Source organism: Amphibalanus amphitrite, unplaced genomic scaffold (genome assembly GCF_019059575.1).
Source record: "Amphibalanus amphitrite isolate SeventyFive unplaced genomic scaffold, NRLGWU_Aamphi_draft 000027F_arrow, whole genome shotgun sequence".
Classification (NCBI taxonomy): Eukaryota; Metazoa; Arthropoda; class Thecostraca; order Balanomorpha; family Balanidae; genus Amphibalanus; species Amphibalanus amphitrite.
The window spans coordinates 518,112-537,348 of record NW_024881523.1 but is presented as its reverse complement, the minus strand read 5'-3'; the positions used below and the strand labels follow the sequence as shown (position 1 = coordinate 537,348).

Here is a 19,237-nt window from a genome sequence, read left to right as displayed (position 1 = left end):
TGGTGCGAGCTGTAAATCACCAGCCTTGCTACTGTTTTACGGGTCCTAATGGAGTGAAACCAATCAGTGGCCTGTAGCTTCCGTGATTTGGACCTTGAGACCTTCGATATTCCTTTGAAGTAGGTATCCAATATCCATCTACAAGGGAACGCCGAAACATCGCCCTAATGGGGAGCACGGAATGGCTTCACAAAGAAGAGCCGCGACGTGTTTTACACTTTAGGGTGACCGTAATGCTGCTTCATAATAAGCGTCTCGAACACTGATAATGGGATGAAATTCACCGTGCGTTCGCCGAAGGTCAAGCGTCACTGCCGTTGGTGATTTGATAATTTGAATATAGGCGATGTGCGCGATGTGAGTGTCCACGTCCACGCACACCAACTGCGCAGGATAGAGCTCAGAGGGGCTAAGCTGTCTGAGAAGGGCAGAGCGAAAGAGTGAGCGAATGCTTCAAGCGGGGCCTTGACTTCAAGTCAGCAAACACAACTAAGTTATAATACCGTTTTTTATCATTGTACATGGTTTTGGGTGAAAATGGCTTCCCACTTACAAATTGCGACAGAACATCGTCTTATGTGGATGTTTATGGGGGCTGTTTACGGGGACAATGTCACCTTGAAGCACGTGCACTGTAGGTGATGGAGCCTTCTACATAGTCTGGGCGGCTGTTTGACCTTGGGTATTGGCCAGCAACACTGATGTTGCGTGCTGGCGGCAGGGCGATAGGTCCCGCCTCAGGAGCGTGCCGACTTTCCTGGCCGGCCTCAGTGCTGATCGGGGGCCGAGGGTCGGCAGACGGTCTGTGCCTGTGGCTGCGCCTTCAGTGGGGACCGGGACCCACTGAGGGTTCATTCAGGAACCACGGCAGTGCAGTGCTGATCAACGTCAGGCTCCATTGGTGAAGTGGTTGGCCAGTGTTAAGGCTCTTCAGCAATAGCAAGTTTGGATTGGCGCTCAAAGGGGGAAGTGGAAGCGTAGTGATCTATTTAGACAAAGAAGTGGGTTGGCTAACCAACGAAGCAAGATAAAAGTGAACACAAGCAGGCAGCGATCGAGCCTGAAGCACAGAGAGGCTGTACGACTGATGGTGGTGGTGGACAGAGTTTCCTTCCGGCAACTGAAGTGAGCCTCTGAATACATAGAGTCATTGTCATCTGGCTACTTCGACATTTGTGGATGAGCTGCAACTTAGAAGTTGCCTTCCTTTCATCGCCTGAAGTCGTGCACATACCTTAACACTTTTGCGTGTTTTCTGACTGTGAAAGAATGCCGTCGAGGCTTTATCTGCAAATTCCATCGTTCAAGTCGGAGGCTGTCGGCCAGTGTGACGGTATGACGGACAGCCCTCCTCCGCGACTGGAAACGCGTCCGGCACTGCTGGCGACTCCCGAGATCTGCATCAACGGCAGTCCCCTGTCGACTGAGGTGGCCGCCGCACCGCCGGCTCCACAGCTGCAGCTGCTGCTGCCGGAACCGGTCAACAACTGCCAGTCCCCGCCGCCCGTCAGCATCGCAGTCAGCCAGGACGGCGCGGTGACCCTGCGAGCGGTCCCTGCAGGCGGTGATGGCCCCATCAATGGATCTTTCCCGACGGAGACGACCTCCGCGGTGCAGGAGGCAGGGACTTCATCAACCACGGCCACCGAACAGACACCGGCAGACCCGGACCCAGAGCGGGAGGCCGGGCCCCTGGACGCCTTCCGGCTGGATGCCGACGATATCGCCTTCGCCGACGACGAGACGACACCGGACTGCGTGCAGTCCGCTCCACCATCCCCGCATCTCACTCGCGCGCTACCGCCGGCTCTCTCGGTGCCCGGGCGTCGGGCCGGATCGCCGGACCTCTCCGAGGCCTCGACCATCGACCTGGACAACTCGCCGGACGACCGACTGAGCCTGCTGGAAGTACCGGGGAGACGGCATCGCTCCGTCAGCTTCAGTGAGGGCGGCGGGCTGAGCGGGGCCAACTCGGTGTGCTCGCTGGCCTCCTCGGTGGAGGGACCCGGCCCGGCGCGCTGCGTCCCCGCCGCCGACATCCAACAGAGGTGACTGACGAGCCGCCGGGGCGACACCCAGTTCCATCGCGTAATTCCATATAGGCTGTGATTCCTGCAACTAGTTTGCACTAGGCAATGTTTTAGCAACAGGACGGTACGCAATGCACATGCAATAATGATCCCAATTCCAGAAACAGAAACGGAGCACCGCGCTTCCTGCGTAGTCGCTCCACTTACTGTGCGTGTCAGCGTGTGTGGGCGCATATACCCGATTTGGAAGCTGACACTTCACGCGATATCGCTTCTATCGTCGCACTTACTAGCGTTAAATTCTTGGCATTTAGTGCTGGTTGGCGCAAATTTACGCACGGAGGTGTTTCATTAGGTTTGAATTTACGCAGTAGGTACATGCCAGACGCTCTGTGTCCTGTAGCCATCACCTGTAGTTATTTGCGTCTTTGTATCCGTCCCCAGTGTTTCGTTCGTCCTCACTGACCAGCTCCAGTGTCCAGTGTTCCGTGTATCGTGTTCTTGTGTTCATCCCTTTGACACGAGTCCTTTTGTTGCAGCGACTCGCTGGTAGTGATCATCAGCGCGCTGTACTGCAAGCTGCTGGTGGTGATCGGGCTGGCGTTCCCCCTCTCCGAGGTCATCTCGTCCAACATCCCGCCATTCTACTACGAGGTCAGCGAGGTCTGAAAAAGACTAACCCTAACCCGTAACCAACCGCACTGCTTCGCCGCCATGGGAGGAAGGAGATGCTGACACGGGGGCTTACGGGCAGCAATGCGACACAACGTCTCGCGTTCGTGCTGGGGTCCGGCGCAACAGGTGACAACGGGTAACAACAGGTAACAACAAGTATCAACAGGTAACAACAGGTAACAACAGGTAACACACAGGAACATACAGAAATCGGCAGCCAACAGTAAGAAACAATATGACATGCGTAATGACTGACCTCTCGCTTCCTCGCTGCATATATGTAAGTGCTTGAACAATTTGGGATGAGACACGCGGTACATTTTGAACATCATACAAGCCTGAACATACAAGCATTGTCGATATATTTGCTTCTTAATCGTGCGCCATTTATAATGCTACCTATATATTATTGTAAACGCTAGAAGCTGTATAGGTATGACTTGAAGTCGTGTGTCACTTCTCTCCGATGCATTGAGAAAGGCGATATAACTCCTACACTGCACACGTCGCTTATTTTCAGGAATGCTCCGGCACATTAAGATAATGATTTGAGAATTATTTCGATGAATAATATGACTTTATTATGCGATTTCTACATATTATACTTGTACATGACAATTGATCATAGAACCGTAAATAGATCATAAATCAACCTGTCACATTTAAAATCCGAAACTGGATTTCCGAATGAAATCAACCGCCATAAGTCGGATAATAAATTACAAACTTATTTAACACAGACGTGTGTTCCTGTTCAGACTACCACGCCAGTGTAGTCATAGGAGGAAAACGAACGATCTTATATTTTGGTAATATTACTAAGTGCTCGAGCGAGGAACATATTGAATATAATTAGATAAATAAAAGAAGTTGACCTTTTCCTCGACATCAAAAATGTAAAAAGCCGAATAATATATTGTAAAAAACGGTGAGCTTTCGGCCACTGGCCTTTATCAAACCAACGTGATAACCAATGTTATCACGTTGGTTTGATAAAGGCCAGTGGCCGAAAGCTCACCGTTTTTTACAATATATTATTCGGCTTTTTACATTTTTGATGTCGAGGAAAAGGTCAACTTCTTTTATTTATCTGATCTTATATTTTACCCAACTATTTCATTACCGCTAATTCACAGCTCATTAGGTCCATGTGTGGCTTAGTAATGAAGAGAATGTCCCATCACAAGACACACACGCCAAACTGGCGTCCTGTTGATATCAGAGCGTATAGCCGACGTTAGGTCGGTGCACGACTTTCTCAATCTTCCCTAGCAACGCCAGCGATGCACCCGCCGAGCTTGACTATGCATTGCGTCGATTTGCCTTGATTCGCTCTTTGTTCGATGCTCGTCACAAGATGAGCCAGCACGCGACGCATCCGCCGCCGTTGACGACAAACAGGCGAACGGTGTAGATATGTACGGCTGTTGGCGAGTTGCTTGTGAAGGATGTAGGTCTGTTTGCCAGTGGTAAACGCTTAGACGGCTGTCTCATGTCTGAATCTAAATGTGTGCGTTTTTTGCACGGCTGTCTGAGTCAGTGGCATCTGCGATTCTGACGTTGCTGGTGCCGGACCGGCCGCCATCCCCTTACTGGTCAAGTAGGGCCTTGGGTCACATCACCATTGTGCTGACGCCTCGTGGCGCAGGAACTTCCCTGTCCACGCTCTTACCTGCTGATAGATAACTCATCTATACCGGGGCACAGAAAGGACACCCCGAACTGCGTATGTGAGAGCACCATGCCTACTTCGTCACGGTATGCATAATGTCTCAGCTGACTGGACCAGGAATGTTCGATAATGGGTGCCGATAGGCGCCGCTAGTCAGGACACAGAGAGGTCACCCGGTAATACCGGCCATAAATTGACATGGGCGGCTGCATACGCTCAGCGAGATGAACTTTTGTCACATCACGGTGTCGGTCGCGCGTGTCAAAAGTATCAGATTAGTGTGGAACTGTGGGAGGAGTACCTAGCGTGTCGACGAACCTTCTCTCATTAAGATAGAGCTGCATAGCAAATCAGAACGGGACGATGGACAACGGTGATGCCATTTGAGCCTGATTGTTCTGCTATTATGGTTGATATTCAGGCAATGCGGCGGTGCCTTCTGGGTCTAAGAGACATTAAAGGTAGTGTGCCAGCTTTCTTGGACCGTATGGAGTTAATGGCCCAGATAAGGAGAACCGGATTTTTAGAACTTATCCATACCTTCAAAACTCATGGAAACGTCTTAAATTCTTCAAATTTTGAGTACCCCAGTGCGAAATTCGCCCCGACGGGTTGTCGGTCGTACCCCAACCACATTTCACACCACTATGAACAATAAATGCACACACTGAAATCGCTATTACCGATATGCTCATCCAATCAAGTTTCGATAAACCCGTTCATCATCATCTCCTGCGGTTTCGAACACGCCTGTTAGGTGGCTTCTGATGCTCGTTGAGGTCGGAATTTCCAAATACGCGTGGTGCGTCGGGCCGCGCGCTCTGACTTCGGCCAAGAAAAATGCGTCAGCTGATCATTGTCATTTCTGCCACTTGCGTGTGGTGAAATGGGGTCATAACTTATAAGACGGCTTTTTCATATCAATTATTTTACATAAAATCATATCCGTGTCGTCCACGGCTCCGTCACCCAGACAGGTCAGCCGGGAGACGAATATGGTGCTGGCGGCACTCAGACGGCGCACACGCACCATCCGACAGAACATGTCCAGGGGCACGGCCGGGCTGGAGGAGTCCAAGGGCATAGTGGCAGCGCGTCGCATGGTGATCTGCAGCAGACGGCCCAGCTGGAGCGACGCAGACGCGTCGTTGAAGAATGTGACGGCCGAGCGTGACACATGTTCCACGCAGGCCGTGTTGCTAGTGCGCTTCTGAGCCATGTTGCGCATAATGATTTCGGTCATGTAGCGGGCAGCGCTCAAAACCGTCGCCGGGTTAGACATCATGTTGCTCACCAAACCGAATCCTGAGACTTGGGTAGCGACAATCAGCAACAAACTGATTGCCAAATATGTCTTCATTTTGGAGTTTGTGATATGCGTTGAATGTTGCTTGATACCCTTCAGCCTTGTCCGATGTTTTGGGATTATCTAAATGATGCTAATCACTTAGCTTCAAAACGGAAGCTAAGTGATTAGCATCATTTAGATAATCCCAAAACATCGGACAAGGCTGAAGGGTATCAAGCAACATTCAACGCATATCACAAACTCCAAAATGAAGACATATTTGGCAATCAGTTTGTTGCTGATTGTCGCTACCCAAGTCTCAGGATTCGGTTTGGTGAGCAACATGATGTCTAACCCGGCGACGGTTTTGAGCGCTGCCCGCTACATGACCGAAATCATTATGCGCAACATGGCTCAGAAGCGCACTAGCAACACGGCCTGCGTGGAACATGTGTCACGCTCGGCCGTCACATTCTTCAACGACGCGTCTGCGTCGCTCCAGCTGGGCCGTCTGCTGCAGATCACCATGCGACGCGCTGCCACTATGCCCTTGGACTCCTCCAGCCCGGCCGTGCCCCTGGACATGTTCTGTCGGATGGTGCGTGTGCGCCGTCTGAGTGCCGCCAGCACCATAAAATCATATTTCAAACCATAAATAATGTTCGACAGCCAAATAAAAGAAACAATACCAATACGGGCTTACAGTTTAAGGCTCGACATTGTGTTGTCTACGATTAGACAGCTGATAACTCATTCCCGTACGTCGTATGGTCGTAACACTATAATGACCTTTGCTTATTGTCACAAGTGCGCCGCATTCGCGATTGTTGCCCGACGCCTGTTTGCAGGTGAGCCCACTACAGTTGTTATACATATCTAAAAACCGAAAAACTTTTAGGCGAAAAAGGCACTATTCCAGGCCCATTTTTGATTTTTTTTTGCGATATTAGGTAAAAACAGAAGCTTCTTATCCTAGGAAAAATAAAATGGGAAATCTTTCAAAGGTGGCACACTACCTTTAAGTTCATGGCTTGAAGTTAAATTAGACAGAAGTTTGAGGCCTCTCGAAACCGGAATAAATTGATCATCATAATTTATTGTTCATCGAAATGTTTATTTTATCAAAACGTAACGTTTTTGCATTATCTGCATTTTGTGCGTATAGGTATGATATATAGCTACGGCAAATTTGCACCTTATTTGCAGAGCCTCCGATCAATATGATCGTTAGACGTCATACAATTTGAGAGCAGAAGGATATATGGTCATGTTAGCTCAAAAAGGTCCGCATTTAGCAGCATATGGGATCTTCTCCGAAGCAATATAAGCCTTCTTTGGCATAAACTGATAACTGACTACTAAGCTGCGTTGGACACAACACTTGACGCCTCGCCAGCTCCACCCTGTGAAAATTGTGTATTAATGCATGCAACCTGCTGGACAATGATGGAAATTCTCTTGCTATCGACGACAGTGGGCCATTAATTTACAGGAATCCACGCTTACCGGGCGTTCCTCTGCATTTCAAAGGGCGCGGCGGTGCTGGAATCCGGCTCCACGCCGATCCAAATCTGTGCGAGCTGCCTGCAGAAGTTGTTTGTTTCCAGCGCCGGGTCAGGAGGCCATCCGTCACAAGGGGCTCGCAGTGGACAGCTGGGATACGGGACAGTTTCGCGCGCCTGTTACCTGGCAGGCTCTGGGCCTCTCAACTCTATCACTGGGTGCTAGAGAAAGGAAAGGGACACCACTGGTCTTCGCTCTTTCAGTCGTATCTACAATGATATACAGTTTTGAAACTTAGCACACGTATTTACGAATGACACGTATCGCGTAAAAAAATAAAAACACAAACCGGTTCCGGGTCGGCCAGAGCAATGCCTTATGTCGTCGTCTACGCCATCATTGCAGCGTTAGGTTACAGAAGGTAAACACCTTTGGTACCCTTTCCTTATTGTGTCCTTCTGGAAGTGCTTTAGGCCCCTTTGATGACGCTATGTGACTGGATGTTTGTTTGTAAGCGCACTCAGCAGCACTACTGGTTGCAGGTGTTCTACATCTACCTGTACAGCTGCAGCATCCTGTTCCTGCTGTACGTGTACATATTTCTGCTGAAGGACGCCACCGTCACGGATACCGCCGGATCCACGTCGAAACTATCGCGGCTCTCCAGCGCCAGCATGAGCCGAATCGGTGAGTGGGGCGACGAAATCGTGAATGTGAACTGTTATCGGACGAAGCCGAATTGCAAAATGGGCAGACATAAGTATGTTGTGTGCACCTTCGGTTCGGTAGACAGGATTACAATGATCAGCAATTTTGCAAGCTTGCATTTTGAATTAAATCCTGCAATTTTTGTAATGCTGCCAACCGTCTCCAGCTGAAGTTGCTCTTGTAGTCTCAGTTATTACGATTACCTTATTTCTTATTTCTCATAGCTGAGGCATATAATTATTGGATGGAGGCTTATCGGTGATCAGTGTTGGTTCATCTCCGTTCGTCTGGGTGATGCCCTCTCAGTAAGGGTCAGTCGTCAGGCCCTATCACCCCTGTTAGTCTATTCTGTCGGCCCGGAAGCTTAGCGGAGGTCAGCAGTCTGTCCCCGTCGCCGAACCGTCCTCTCGGCGTCAGGGACCGCCGCCGTGCGTGGCACCGCCAGCTGCCGCGTCCCCGACCCACTACTTGGCTATGCTGCCCCACGCTCAGGCGTCACAATACGCGTCGTCAGTCGGAGGGTGTAAAAAGGCTTTCTGACAGCTTTTGTCATCGGAAGCCGATCGGTTATTCTGTTGTGATTGCAGTTGCTACATGTAAGCACCATAACTAGCTCTATTTTTAAGCATTTATGAGATTTATCCTGCTGTACACAGAAGATTTACACATTTACGCATCAATCAGCAAATAATGCCATCGACGATCTAAGAGTTATTTTTGCTAAATAAGTTGCCAAGGCATTTCAAGCGTCCTCCAAAATCGCAGCTACTCTTCTACTGGCCGTTGCAGTCTCCACTAATTACGGAGCGAGCGAAGCGAGCGGAGTCTCATACTGAATTAAGGGAAAATCCTGAGTATGAGCGGCCGGCCGGCCGGCCGGCCGTGGGGACGCTCTTCAAAAGCTAATATCTTAGGAACGGGACATCCGATTGACAAGCGGTCTTCTTTACTGAATGTCACTTGGACGTAAAAGTTCTGTGGTGTGATGGCCACCATGCGTTCTTGCCAACCACCGCACGTGGCGCGTGGTAAAGTTGGACATTTTTTAAGAACCCCCAAAATTGCAACCTCAATAACGGCACAACGGTCGGGCCGATTGAATTGAAACTCGGTACACAGTTAGGTCTCCATCAGATAATTATCTGCATGTGTTAAGGTTGGGGTGCTACAGCACGTGCGCACGTGCAGGGGGCGCTCCCAGATCTCGAGAACGGCTGGGCCGATTGCGCTCAAATTTGGTACACGGTTGGGGACCAGTTAGTAGGGTGCCGTGCAAAAGTCAGTTTGGACCCCGCTTGCACGTGCGCACGTGCAGTGTGCCGCTTCCAGATCTCGAAAACGGCTAGGCCGATTGCGCTGAAATTTGGCACATCGCTAAAGACCGGTTAGTAGGGTGCAGTGCACAAGTTAGTTGGAGGTACCCCCTCGCAATTTCGCACGTGCAAGGCCCATCCTCTCGCTCGCTCCGTTGGTCGCCCAAAAGGCGTTTTACTGGTGATATACGCGCTCCTTGCGATTTCACGTCTATCAATGCTTATAGTAGGTATGTAGTGAGCTACTTTTCCGTTTCGCAGGTCGTCTGTTGCGGATGGACTCCCGGACGTCAGCCGCCGGTGACCCGGAGACGGCCAGTCAGATCAGTCGTACCTCCCAGCACAAACCCTACATGGTGCTGGTGGCCAGCTACGGCAGCTTCTACCTGCGCATGGGAGCCGTCTGTGAGTAATAACAGTCCGTTAGTTAATCTGTCTGTCAGTTCAGTCTGTGAGTAACGACAGTCTGTTAGTCAGTCTGTCAGTCAGTTCAGTCTGTAAGTGGCTGTAGCCAGTTTCAGTCTGCTGACTGCAGTCTTTCTGTACATATAGGCCTTAGACTAATTGGTTAGGTACGCATTGTGCTGTCCCAAGAAAACGACCGCAGTGAGTTGTGACTTGGGTATGAAGTTAAAAGTTTTTTGGCACTTTTTGCAGTCTGCCGACTGCCGAAACATAAGCGATGTCTGATGTCTGGAGACATGTCTGCGTGCTTAGATTGTTCAAGTCATAAGTTTTTTTCTTTGCATTAATCGATTTCTCATTGCGATCTAAGTCATCAGGGGCCTCTTTGATCAATTTAGAACTAGGTTGTGTAACCAGGCAAAATACGCCGCGTTCCACTTAATCAAAGCATCTTATTGCGCTACAACAAGACATATGACGGTTGCATTGCCAAACGGTTTTGTTCCGGCGGCCATTTCTAGCATCGTTTTACCAAATTGTGTATGTACTTATAAGTACGGACTTATTTCTTTCTGGAATAGTCAGGCTATTTTTAAGTTGAAAGTGATGCATATATATATTTACAAGAGACCTTGCAGTTCACTGCGCTTCAATTATTGCATGGCTGCCTTTAGATAGCTGATGCAACGTTGCATGATGTCTCTAGTTCCACTGGGTGAGGGTGGATCTAAAGTGGGTGGATTGAATGCACAGTGGGCGGCGCCACATTGTTGTGTCGCGTGCCGGTGCAGGGCGCTCGCTGACACCCTGTCTGACCCTCCTGTGGACAGTGTTCGGCATCGGCAGTATGATCTACTCGGGCCTCGAGATGGGCCAGTACTTCGAGGTGCCCCACACCGCCGAGTGCAGCAACGTACTGCGCGCCGTCACCCCCGGACTGAGGCTTACGTTCATCTTTATTCAGATGTACTTCGTCTTCCTCAATGCCAGCGTGAGTTTGACAACTTTGAGCTTGTCACATACATATTTGCTCCCGCATAGAAGTCTCATGAAAACCATGCTCGTAGTGCCATAACCATAATTGAACTTCTTCAATCGATCCCTCTTAGTTATAGCACCTTATATGCATGACTCTAGACTATCGATTAAGCAGAATCACATGTGAAGACTGAAGGATAGGTGGACTTCACTTGACACACAGCTTAACACCTTCAAAGCCAACTGGCTTGCTATCTCTATTTACGCTCCTCGCTGTTCCACAGATGTCGATCAACAAGCACAAGCTGCTGGCGCGGTTCGGCCTGATGCACATGGTGGGCACCAACCTGTGCGTCTGGCTGAAGGTGGTGATCCAGGAGACCAAGCACGAGCTGGTGCACCTGCTGAGCGTCTACGAGCTCGGCGGGGCAGGTCACCACGACCGGCACCGGCGCGGCGCCGGAACCAGTGTCAACGCCACCGGTGAGCTACATCTCGCTGAAAGCTCCGCAGGTTCTTTTACTCTACCCACTAGTTCCGGTCCTTGGTTTAGTTCCCGGTCCTTTATCCTGGTTTATTATTCAATAGTCCCTGACTGAGGATGCACTGTAAGATCACTGCTGCGTTCCCCTGGTCCGTGCCCGTTTGTTTCTATCCGAAATCCAACGGTCCCAGTTCGCTGAGCCACAGGTTCGTATTGCTACTTCAAGAGTCCATTATTCCGGTCCCACTGGTCTCGGCTTGGTGGCCCGCTGAAGTCGCCCTTTCCTCCCTTGCCAGCCTTTTGGCCCGTTTATCCCAACTTGCAGCTAGAGGACCCCAATGTGGTTGCCGTTAGCTCCGGCTCCCTGGTCCCGCATGCCACCCAGCCTGCAGGTCGTTGTGCAGGTCAGTGTCCGTCCCACACAGGTCCCCATTCTGGGTCACGCTGGCCAGTGGCCCCGTTTCGCTGGTGTCGGCGCCCTGTCCAAAGTTTCCGAGTGCACGCGGTGACCGGCCGACACGGGCGGCCAGCGGCTGCGCAGATTACAACGGACAGCAATTGGCGATAGTGGGCTTCAATCCGTCTAATTGGATTGGTGCCACTGTCGCCGACCGCCGCGGTAATTTCCGGCCCGGCCGCGGATCCTTTAATGCCGCCAGTGTCGCCTTCGACAGTGTCCCTCATCCTTGTCAAACGATGACAATGTCTCTGAAAGGTTCTGAGATCAGGCTGGCTCACATGTAGGTCTTCTCAGAAGGCACTCGAGTGAACGATGGGTAGTTAACAGTGACTCTGCATTATACCTAGCCAATTTTCTCTGGGATTTAAATCACTGCACTGCACTGGCGTCTTTATCTCATCCCTCCCTCCGGCTCCGTCAGTGGAAGAATATTGAGTGGAGCTTATAGGACCCTACTAGAGAGTAGCTCCCATGGAACCCGTCTTCATGGGACCGTAAAAGACCCCCTGTTGTCCATCTTGTGCAGTAGCTTATCGTGACTTGCGGTCGAATTTAGATGGACTTGCATCGTGGCCAAATAGTTAAATTCGTCTGCATAACCAGCTCACTGCTCAGACACTCAGACAACATGAACTTCCTCCACAGATCACCACAGTCCGCCGGCTGCGACGACTCTCAGCGACATCGAGACGGGTTTCAACCACGACCTGCAGGAGTTCCACGACAGCCAGTCGGAGGACGGCCTGCTGCGTCAGTGCGCGCGCTCCGACATCATGGGCAACCTGGTAGACTCGGCGTCACCGTTCCTCTTCCCCTGCACCATCGAGTACTCGCTCATCTGCGCGGCCACGCTGTACGTCATGTGGAAGAACCTCAACAAGCTGAACACGGTGTACGTGATGCGAGACGTCAGCATCTCGCTGAGCGGAGAGAAGAACAAGAAGCATCAGTATTCGGTGGACTGCGCCAGGTGGGTGGGCTTGGGGCTGGCGGAGGGAGAATTAGTGCTGATGTTCTGAGGCGAGTGAACAACGCTTTAGGAATGCCTAACTTCATGGCTAGCTAGTCTTGTTGTGCATTTGCATTCTTGCCATGGAAGGCTAAAGTAAGTTATGTTCAGAGAGAAAGGGATGATGTTCAAGCACCAAGGGAATGTATGCATCTTTATGTCTTACAGTATTTCGCCAACCTTTCGAAGTTGTGGGATGTATGTCCCTCTGCCTGATGACTATAACAGAGCGGCCGCCATTTTCCCCGTTCACAGAGCGTCCAAGGGCTTGTTTCTGGGCATCCTGGTGCTGGTGGCCTCCATCATCTCTCTGATACTCTTCTTCGTGCTCATCAACAAGCAGGGCTTCAAGCAGACGGCCATCGTCAGCGCGAGTATGACGGAGCTGGTGCTGTACTGCGTCACCATAATGGCCATCATCATCGGCATGGTGCAGATACAGCGACTCAGGTGAGAGGGATGTTCGAGGATCAACATCAGGGCACTCGACGTCATACTCCGCTGCTCCGGCAGTGTGATACTACATTTGATCGATCATCATTGCCACCGTCTATAATCGCGATGCAATTATTTCTTGTTGTCGCTCGTCGAGTACGGTTGAATTGACCAGACCAACGATGCCAACGTGTTCAGGTACCGATCAGAGAGTAACATCGAGCTGGACAACATCCTGCTGGTGGTGGCGCAGACGGGCGTCTACCTGTACGCCTCCTTCAACATCATCGGCTCCCACTTCTCCAACGACCTGACGTCGCTCGGCACCAGCGTCATGGCCATCGCGCAGGTGAGCCTGAGGCACAGGGTTATTATGGGTGAGCTAAGTGATCGAGCGTCATTTCACTCATCATCAGCTATCGACCTGAAAATAAAATAGACATCTGTATTCTGTTAGGGCGTCACATGCAACTTCTGACGTCCATAGATAGATTCATGGAAGTTTGTAGTTTGGACTTATTACTCCTGTCATATTACTTTACTCTTTTATCTAAGTGATCTTCCAATCAAACCCCTCGAACTAACGTCCCACGATCACTCTTAGTTAGTACGTCTTTCGTCCTCGATATGACGATATCTCTGACTCGTAATGCATTGCGTCGTCTGTAATTGATTATGACGTCCCTCATTCTGGTGTTCTCCACAGGTGACGATGCAGACCATGTTTATCCTGGACGCATCTTGTCGCCAGGCGTACCGTTCCAGTCACGTGAGTACTCCGTGTACCCGGGCGGCTGACTGGGTCGAGGCTCAGCTGAGTGCCGTCACGGGGCGCACAATGGACGGCCTGCGCTGTTTACCGCGTGTGATGAGGCCCTGTTTACACCGGTAGATGATTGCCCCATGCCGTGACTGGGATGAAACTTGCTCACGCTGCCGTAGTTGGCACGGATTGATGATATTTGTGCAATCTTACGGCAACCATGTTTGTGTGCTTACCGCAGCATCTACCTTTCCACATACCATTATCACTTCTTTTTTTGTCTCGACATTTCTTATCGCCTGCCTTTTCCTTATTTTATTTCATCCGCTTAATACGCTTAAACTCATTTTGTGTATCACTCTTCTTCTTATTTCATGTAAATTTGATTCCGATCGCATTTGTCTTGTCTCTTCGCTGGCCCGACTTCTTCCTACCTATCCCCTCCCGTCTTCCCCGTCTTCCCCAACTCCGTCTCTCCCCGTTCATCGGTTACAGCGTCGCCAGTGACGGAGCTGCTCGGCGGCAGCGCGGGCGGCTCGTGCTGGGGGGCGGCTCGGTGGCCTGGTCGACTGTTTGTCATTGATTGGCACAATGTTGGCTCAATTGGAGTGATTTGGGGCGGTGCGTGTTCTCTCCCGTCCCCCGAGTGGCTACCGCGAACTGATAAAGGGAACAGCCATCGCATGTGGACGCTGGTCGGTCGGTCTGTGCGGGTTAGAGGCTCGTAGGCTAGCTCAGTCGTCCGTGGACCGAAAAGTACGCTATGTAGTTCGGTAAAACTCCGTATAGACCATATTTCCCGCTCGGAACCACGTGTCACCGGAACGGCGTAGCACGGTCGACTGTTCACACACGCACACCTCCACTCAAATCTGATCGGTCTGCGTTTTCCGGGATTGAAAGTAATTAATTCACGACGTTTGACGCATTAGTGTGCTTTGACCGGCGTAATTGGGGATCTGCTTTGATAAGAGGCCATAAATGTCACTGCCCATTACGTCTTACGTCCTTTTATGCTCGGGAAATACATCTTCCAAGGAACAGCTATAGCGCGGCTGAAGGCTATGTTGCAATTTTTTCATCGTGTTTACGCATGGTGAGGTGTTCAATACCTGGGCTATCATTATATTTAAGTGAAGTGCCTCACATTCCGTCTGCTCACTTATTTCGCTAATAAACTTTTATGTGACGTCTATCCATACGTAACGCCGTCTAATCATTTCCCGATCTCATCACCATTGCGTACTCTACTAATCGAGCCGCTAGACTACCAACGGAATTAGACCCTTGATTTGGTAAGTGAAACTTTTTTAATTATATAAAGGTGCTGTATTATAGAAAGCCTTTCTATTTATACATATTAAAAAGTATCACTTATCTAGTCATACTTGTCACAATGAACGTTCAGAAAAGGAACTAGATCCCCGTGTCTCTCCCCCTCCACTCCCCTGAGCAAGGGCTCACGAAGTCCGTTTTTGCACAACTATCGACCACCGCACGCTCTTGTTCAGCACGTGGGAGTCGGTGACCTAGATATCAACTCAGACATAAAACGCACATAGACCGAAACCCTCGCCTCGTAACCCGGACGCTGGAAGCAACGTTTTCACTTCTTATGTCTATAACCTTCCTGTTTCTTTCTGAGCGGGGTCTGTGAACAAAACCAGACACCACCAGCTGAGACCGGCTGGAAGTGGTAGATCTGCCAGAGAGAGTGACCCTGAGCTCATACGGATTCGGGATACCAATGTAAATCGTGATGGAACCGAGGACATGACATCAAAGAGTTTACTGACTGTTGGTGTCCAATAGGGTCAGGTAATAGAGGATAGAGAAGACGTGACTGCGTATCTATTGTACATACATGGAGCACAGCTATCTGAAACGGACGGAGCTCCGGAGATGGATGGGCCTCCAGTCGCTTCTCTAGGTCAGGGTTAATGGCTCCGGCCGCGTGGCTGGGAAAGCGACCTTCAAGCGGTGGCTAGTGAACCTCAACTCACGAGGCTTCCAGACGGTCAAATGGCGAAGGGCGCGCCAATTAGTTATGAACGTTCCTCCACGACACTATCCAAGCAGCTGCAGTCGTTAGACTAAGTGCAACAATGATCCCACCTTATATCTACTTCCCCATATCATCACACCCCGATGTGATCTGCTGACAGTCTGTTGCCCGGCCCCTAACCCCGCGGTGTGATTATGATACAACTGTAAGTGTAAACGAGCTGACCCCGATGTGACCTGAGCTCTGCTCCACTGACATACGATCTCCTTCGTCTGTCTCCAGTTGCGTGACAAGCCCGGTCGTGAGGTCGTCACCTTCCTCCTCATCTGCAACCTGGCCCTCTGGAGCATCCACGTGTTCGAGACCTCGCGCTCGGACGCCCACCCCCACCAGCTGCACTTCTTCGGCTTCTGGGCGTGGACCATCATCAGCCACGTGTCGATGCCGCTGGCCATCTTCTACCGGTTCCACAGCACCGTGTGTCTGTGCGAGATCTGGAAGCGCGCCTACAAGTACAAGCCGGAGTCTGTGTGACGGCGAGCCACCGTGGCCGAGCTGAGTGGACTGCGGGGTCGGCGTACTCGCTGTGTGTGCGCCGCCCGCGGTGCGCCCACCCGCGGCTACACGGTGTGAGCGCCCGCCGCGACCCCGACCGCGTCCCGACCGCGCCCCCGACCGCGCCCCGACTGCGCCCCGAGCAAGCCCCGACCGCGCCCCGACCTTTCCCCACACGCAGGGGTACGTCCCAAAACACCAGGCTGAGTGTCGGGCCTCCGTCCGAGTGAGAGCGAGTGAAAAGTGTGCAATGTGCAATGATGACCGAAGGCAGCGAGTCTTCGGTCCAGAGACTGAGGATGTTGTCCGATTGGTCCGAAGAGCGGGCATTGAGGACATGGGCTGTCTTGCCAAGCTGTCCGACCCGGACATGCCCCGAGACGGATGAGAGCAGCTCTTCTGATTGAGACTGAAAGTGAGGAAGTGAGAACAGTAGCAAGTAGCAACCCAACCGGTAGACTGGTGAACGAGAAGTGCGGACAGGAACCGTGTAAATAGTCTGCAGCCCGGAGCCTGTGGGCAGTCTGTCCGGTCAAAGATGAGAATTGAGGACATTAAGTGATACTCGGCTTGGAGATTTTAAGCAGTTTGACTGCAGTGTAAATACATGATGGCAGCAGAGTTAGTCTGCGATATACATAGACTTTAGACGTGTGCGCGTGAAACTTAACGAGCAAGTGTGCCGTGACGCATTGCAACGAGCTGAAGTGAGAGCATTTGTACACGATCGTTCGTAGAATCGCTACAGATCGTTTTGATTACCGTCTCTGCATACATACTTCGTTGAAATTCGAGCTGTCTGAGAGGATCTTGGCGATATGAGTGATATGTTTATAATATGCCAAGCGTAGTAAACATAGCACGCGACCTACGCAGTGGTCAAGCTGCAACGGGATAGGTGTATCATTTGTTTGAAGAACAGTGGAGATATGCTGTTAATAAATGTAATAAACTGAGAAAATAGAAATCGACTTTGCACAGCCGTTATAATTACATTTGCGGGCCTTCATGCGTCCGTATATCGTAGAAAAGACTGTTAAAAGGTAACGTTTTTATATTTGTTGAGTGAAAGAGGATAATAATCGCTAATCAGTGCTGGGTGATCGAAAGGCAACTACGGCAACAACGCACAACACAATTCTGAACGCTCCATATGTAACACATTTTTCACAGTGCATCTTGAACGTAAAGAATTACATACAAACGTGCTAGGGGTGAAAGTTTACGGAAAGCTGATCCTTATTCTGTTCTGCTACCTGGTCCCCTGATGGAGCGGTGAATTGCTAGCGGCTGCGTTTTAGACTGCCGCTACCGTCGACCCTTCCCTGCCATCCTCTATGTCTCCGTTCTGATTCGCCGCTGCCTTAGCGCTCTGCTTAGGCAGGCTGACATCAGACAGACATGCACTCTTGTCCCGCTGCTCCACTCTCACCTTACAGTAGACGGTGTCTCGTGTCATGTTGATACCGATCAGTCACGATTCGTGCTGCCAACATTATGGCGTCGCTGTTGTGGCCTGTGAGAGTGTGTTTGTGATCAGATGAGGTTTCCCCGGCTGTATATTTCGCGATGGGCTCTATAGTGGCCGTCCATCCTGCTGATGTGCTGATGTGACCAGTATGCGCTGCGCATTTGTAGCACGTTGTAGACGGTGTAGTGTGCAGTGTGGTTCATGTCTGCTGCTATGTCTATAGTATCGCGTGTGTGGTGTAGATGTGTGTATTGTGTTGTCTGCTATCCTCTAGGACACGTTGGCACGATATTTGTTTGTACTGTGTAGGTGATGCTTGCGCCATGTTGTGTCAATTGCGCTCTAGGGACAGTGCATATCCACCGTCCAAAGGTGGTGTGTCGAACTCGAACTGGGCAGGTTCAGCACTTAGCACAGCAGTGTTGTACCGCGCCAGCCTCTGTGCTGCAGTTCTCACACCCGCGCCGCAATAATACGGATGTTATTCCGCGTGGAGATTGTAGCTTGTAGGTACCCATATTGTAAATCGAATAAAGTCGTAGCGAGGTTAAAAGTTTTGTTGTATGTTTGTATCGTTTCCCTTTGGGGTTTTATCATCATATGGTACCAAAGTATACGTTTTCTCACCAGTTGGTTCGGGATTTCGTTGAGGTAAGATGATAAGAAAAACTCACGTTCGCACTGTTGCAGGGGCGTCGCCACGGATTTTTGAGTGGGGGGGTCGGGTTTTCGGTCTTCGTCTTGATGGGTAGGGATGTTTTTAGCCACACTCCCGGTTTTTTTCGTGTGCCCGGAGAAAAACCTCGGCGCGCAGCGCCGCGAAAGCAGCGGTATATCTTATTGTACATCAATTTTGCATCGTGCATAAAAATCAAGCAGAGGTCACCTGAGGTCAGATCACAATGTCATGTCAAGTTCAGTTTTAATGCCTCTTAAAACTGCAATCTTGCCATTCCTATAGATTATCTCCTGACTCCTACAAGTCTGAAATTTGGTGTAATGAATGGGATTATAAGTGCCAACAGTTCATGAATCTGGGATTTTACATCTGAGAAGCGAAGTCAGGTCAAATAGGTGTGTGACCTCACGAATCATGATAAGATATGGGAAAAGCACGATGCCCTCTGCTTTGAAAGAATATGCTAAAAACGCTAGATACTTTTGTAGCCATTGCACCTTGTTCATTTTAGAGATAAGGTGCAGCTAATGACCAGTGGTGACTGAAATGGTCAGTCATTAGGTCATCAAAGGTCTCTAACACATTTTCGACAACAACTTTTGATGGAGACGTTTTAGAGCGATGACAGCACCTGGAGTGTGTTCAGCTCAGTAACACAGATCGATCCATATGCAGCAGGTTCTTTTCCGGTCAGGTCATGACCTTTACCTGATGTCAAGTTTTCTATTCAAGTTTTTAAGTTCAAATTGTAAGCCATGCGACGTGTTTCGACGAAACAAAAACGATGGTGATAACATGAATATC

General features: G+C 50.4%; 1 protein-coding gene across 6 annotated transcripts in view; it reads left to right on the top strand.

Moving 5' to 3' along the window:
• LOC122364177 (proton channel OtopLc-like) overlaps positions 1-17,250 on the top strand; it is a 37,566-nt gene extending 20,316 nt beyond the window's left edge. For 4 of the 6 annotated variants that reach the window (XM_043334360.1, XM_043334352.1, XM_043334344.1 and 1 more), the window contains exons 4-13: positions 2,570-2,684; positions 7,711-7,855; positions 9,451-9,594; positions 10,425-10,585; positions 10,857-11,055; positions 12,162-12,486; positions 12,781-12,975; positions 13,159-13,309; positions 13,667-13,729; positions 16,011-17,250. In XM_043334360.1, coding sequence (XP_043190295.1) covers positions 2,570-2,684; positions 7,711-7,855; positions 9,451-9,594; positions 10,425-10,585; positions 10,857-11,055; positions 12,162-12,486; positions 12,781-12,975; positions 13,159-13,309; positions 13,667-13,729; positions 16,011-16,262 — 1,750 coding nt within the window. In that variant the 3' untranslated portion in view covers positions 16,263-17,250. Of the gene's footprint in view, positions 1-2,569; positions 2,694-7,710; positions 7,856-9,450; positions 9,595-10,424; positions 10,586-10,856; positions 11,056-12,161; positions 12,487-12,780; positions 12,976-13,158; positions 13,310-13,666; positions 13,730-16,010 lie in introns of all 6 variants that reach the window. The other 2 variants (XM_043334318.1, XM_043334334.1) reach the window with 1 other exon arrangement.
• Positions 17,251-19,237: the final 1,987 nt, after the last annotated feature.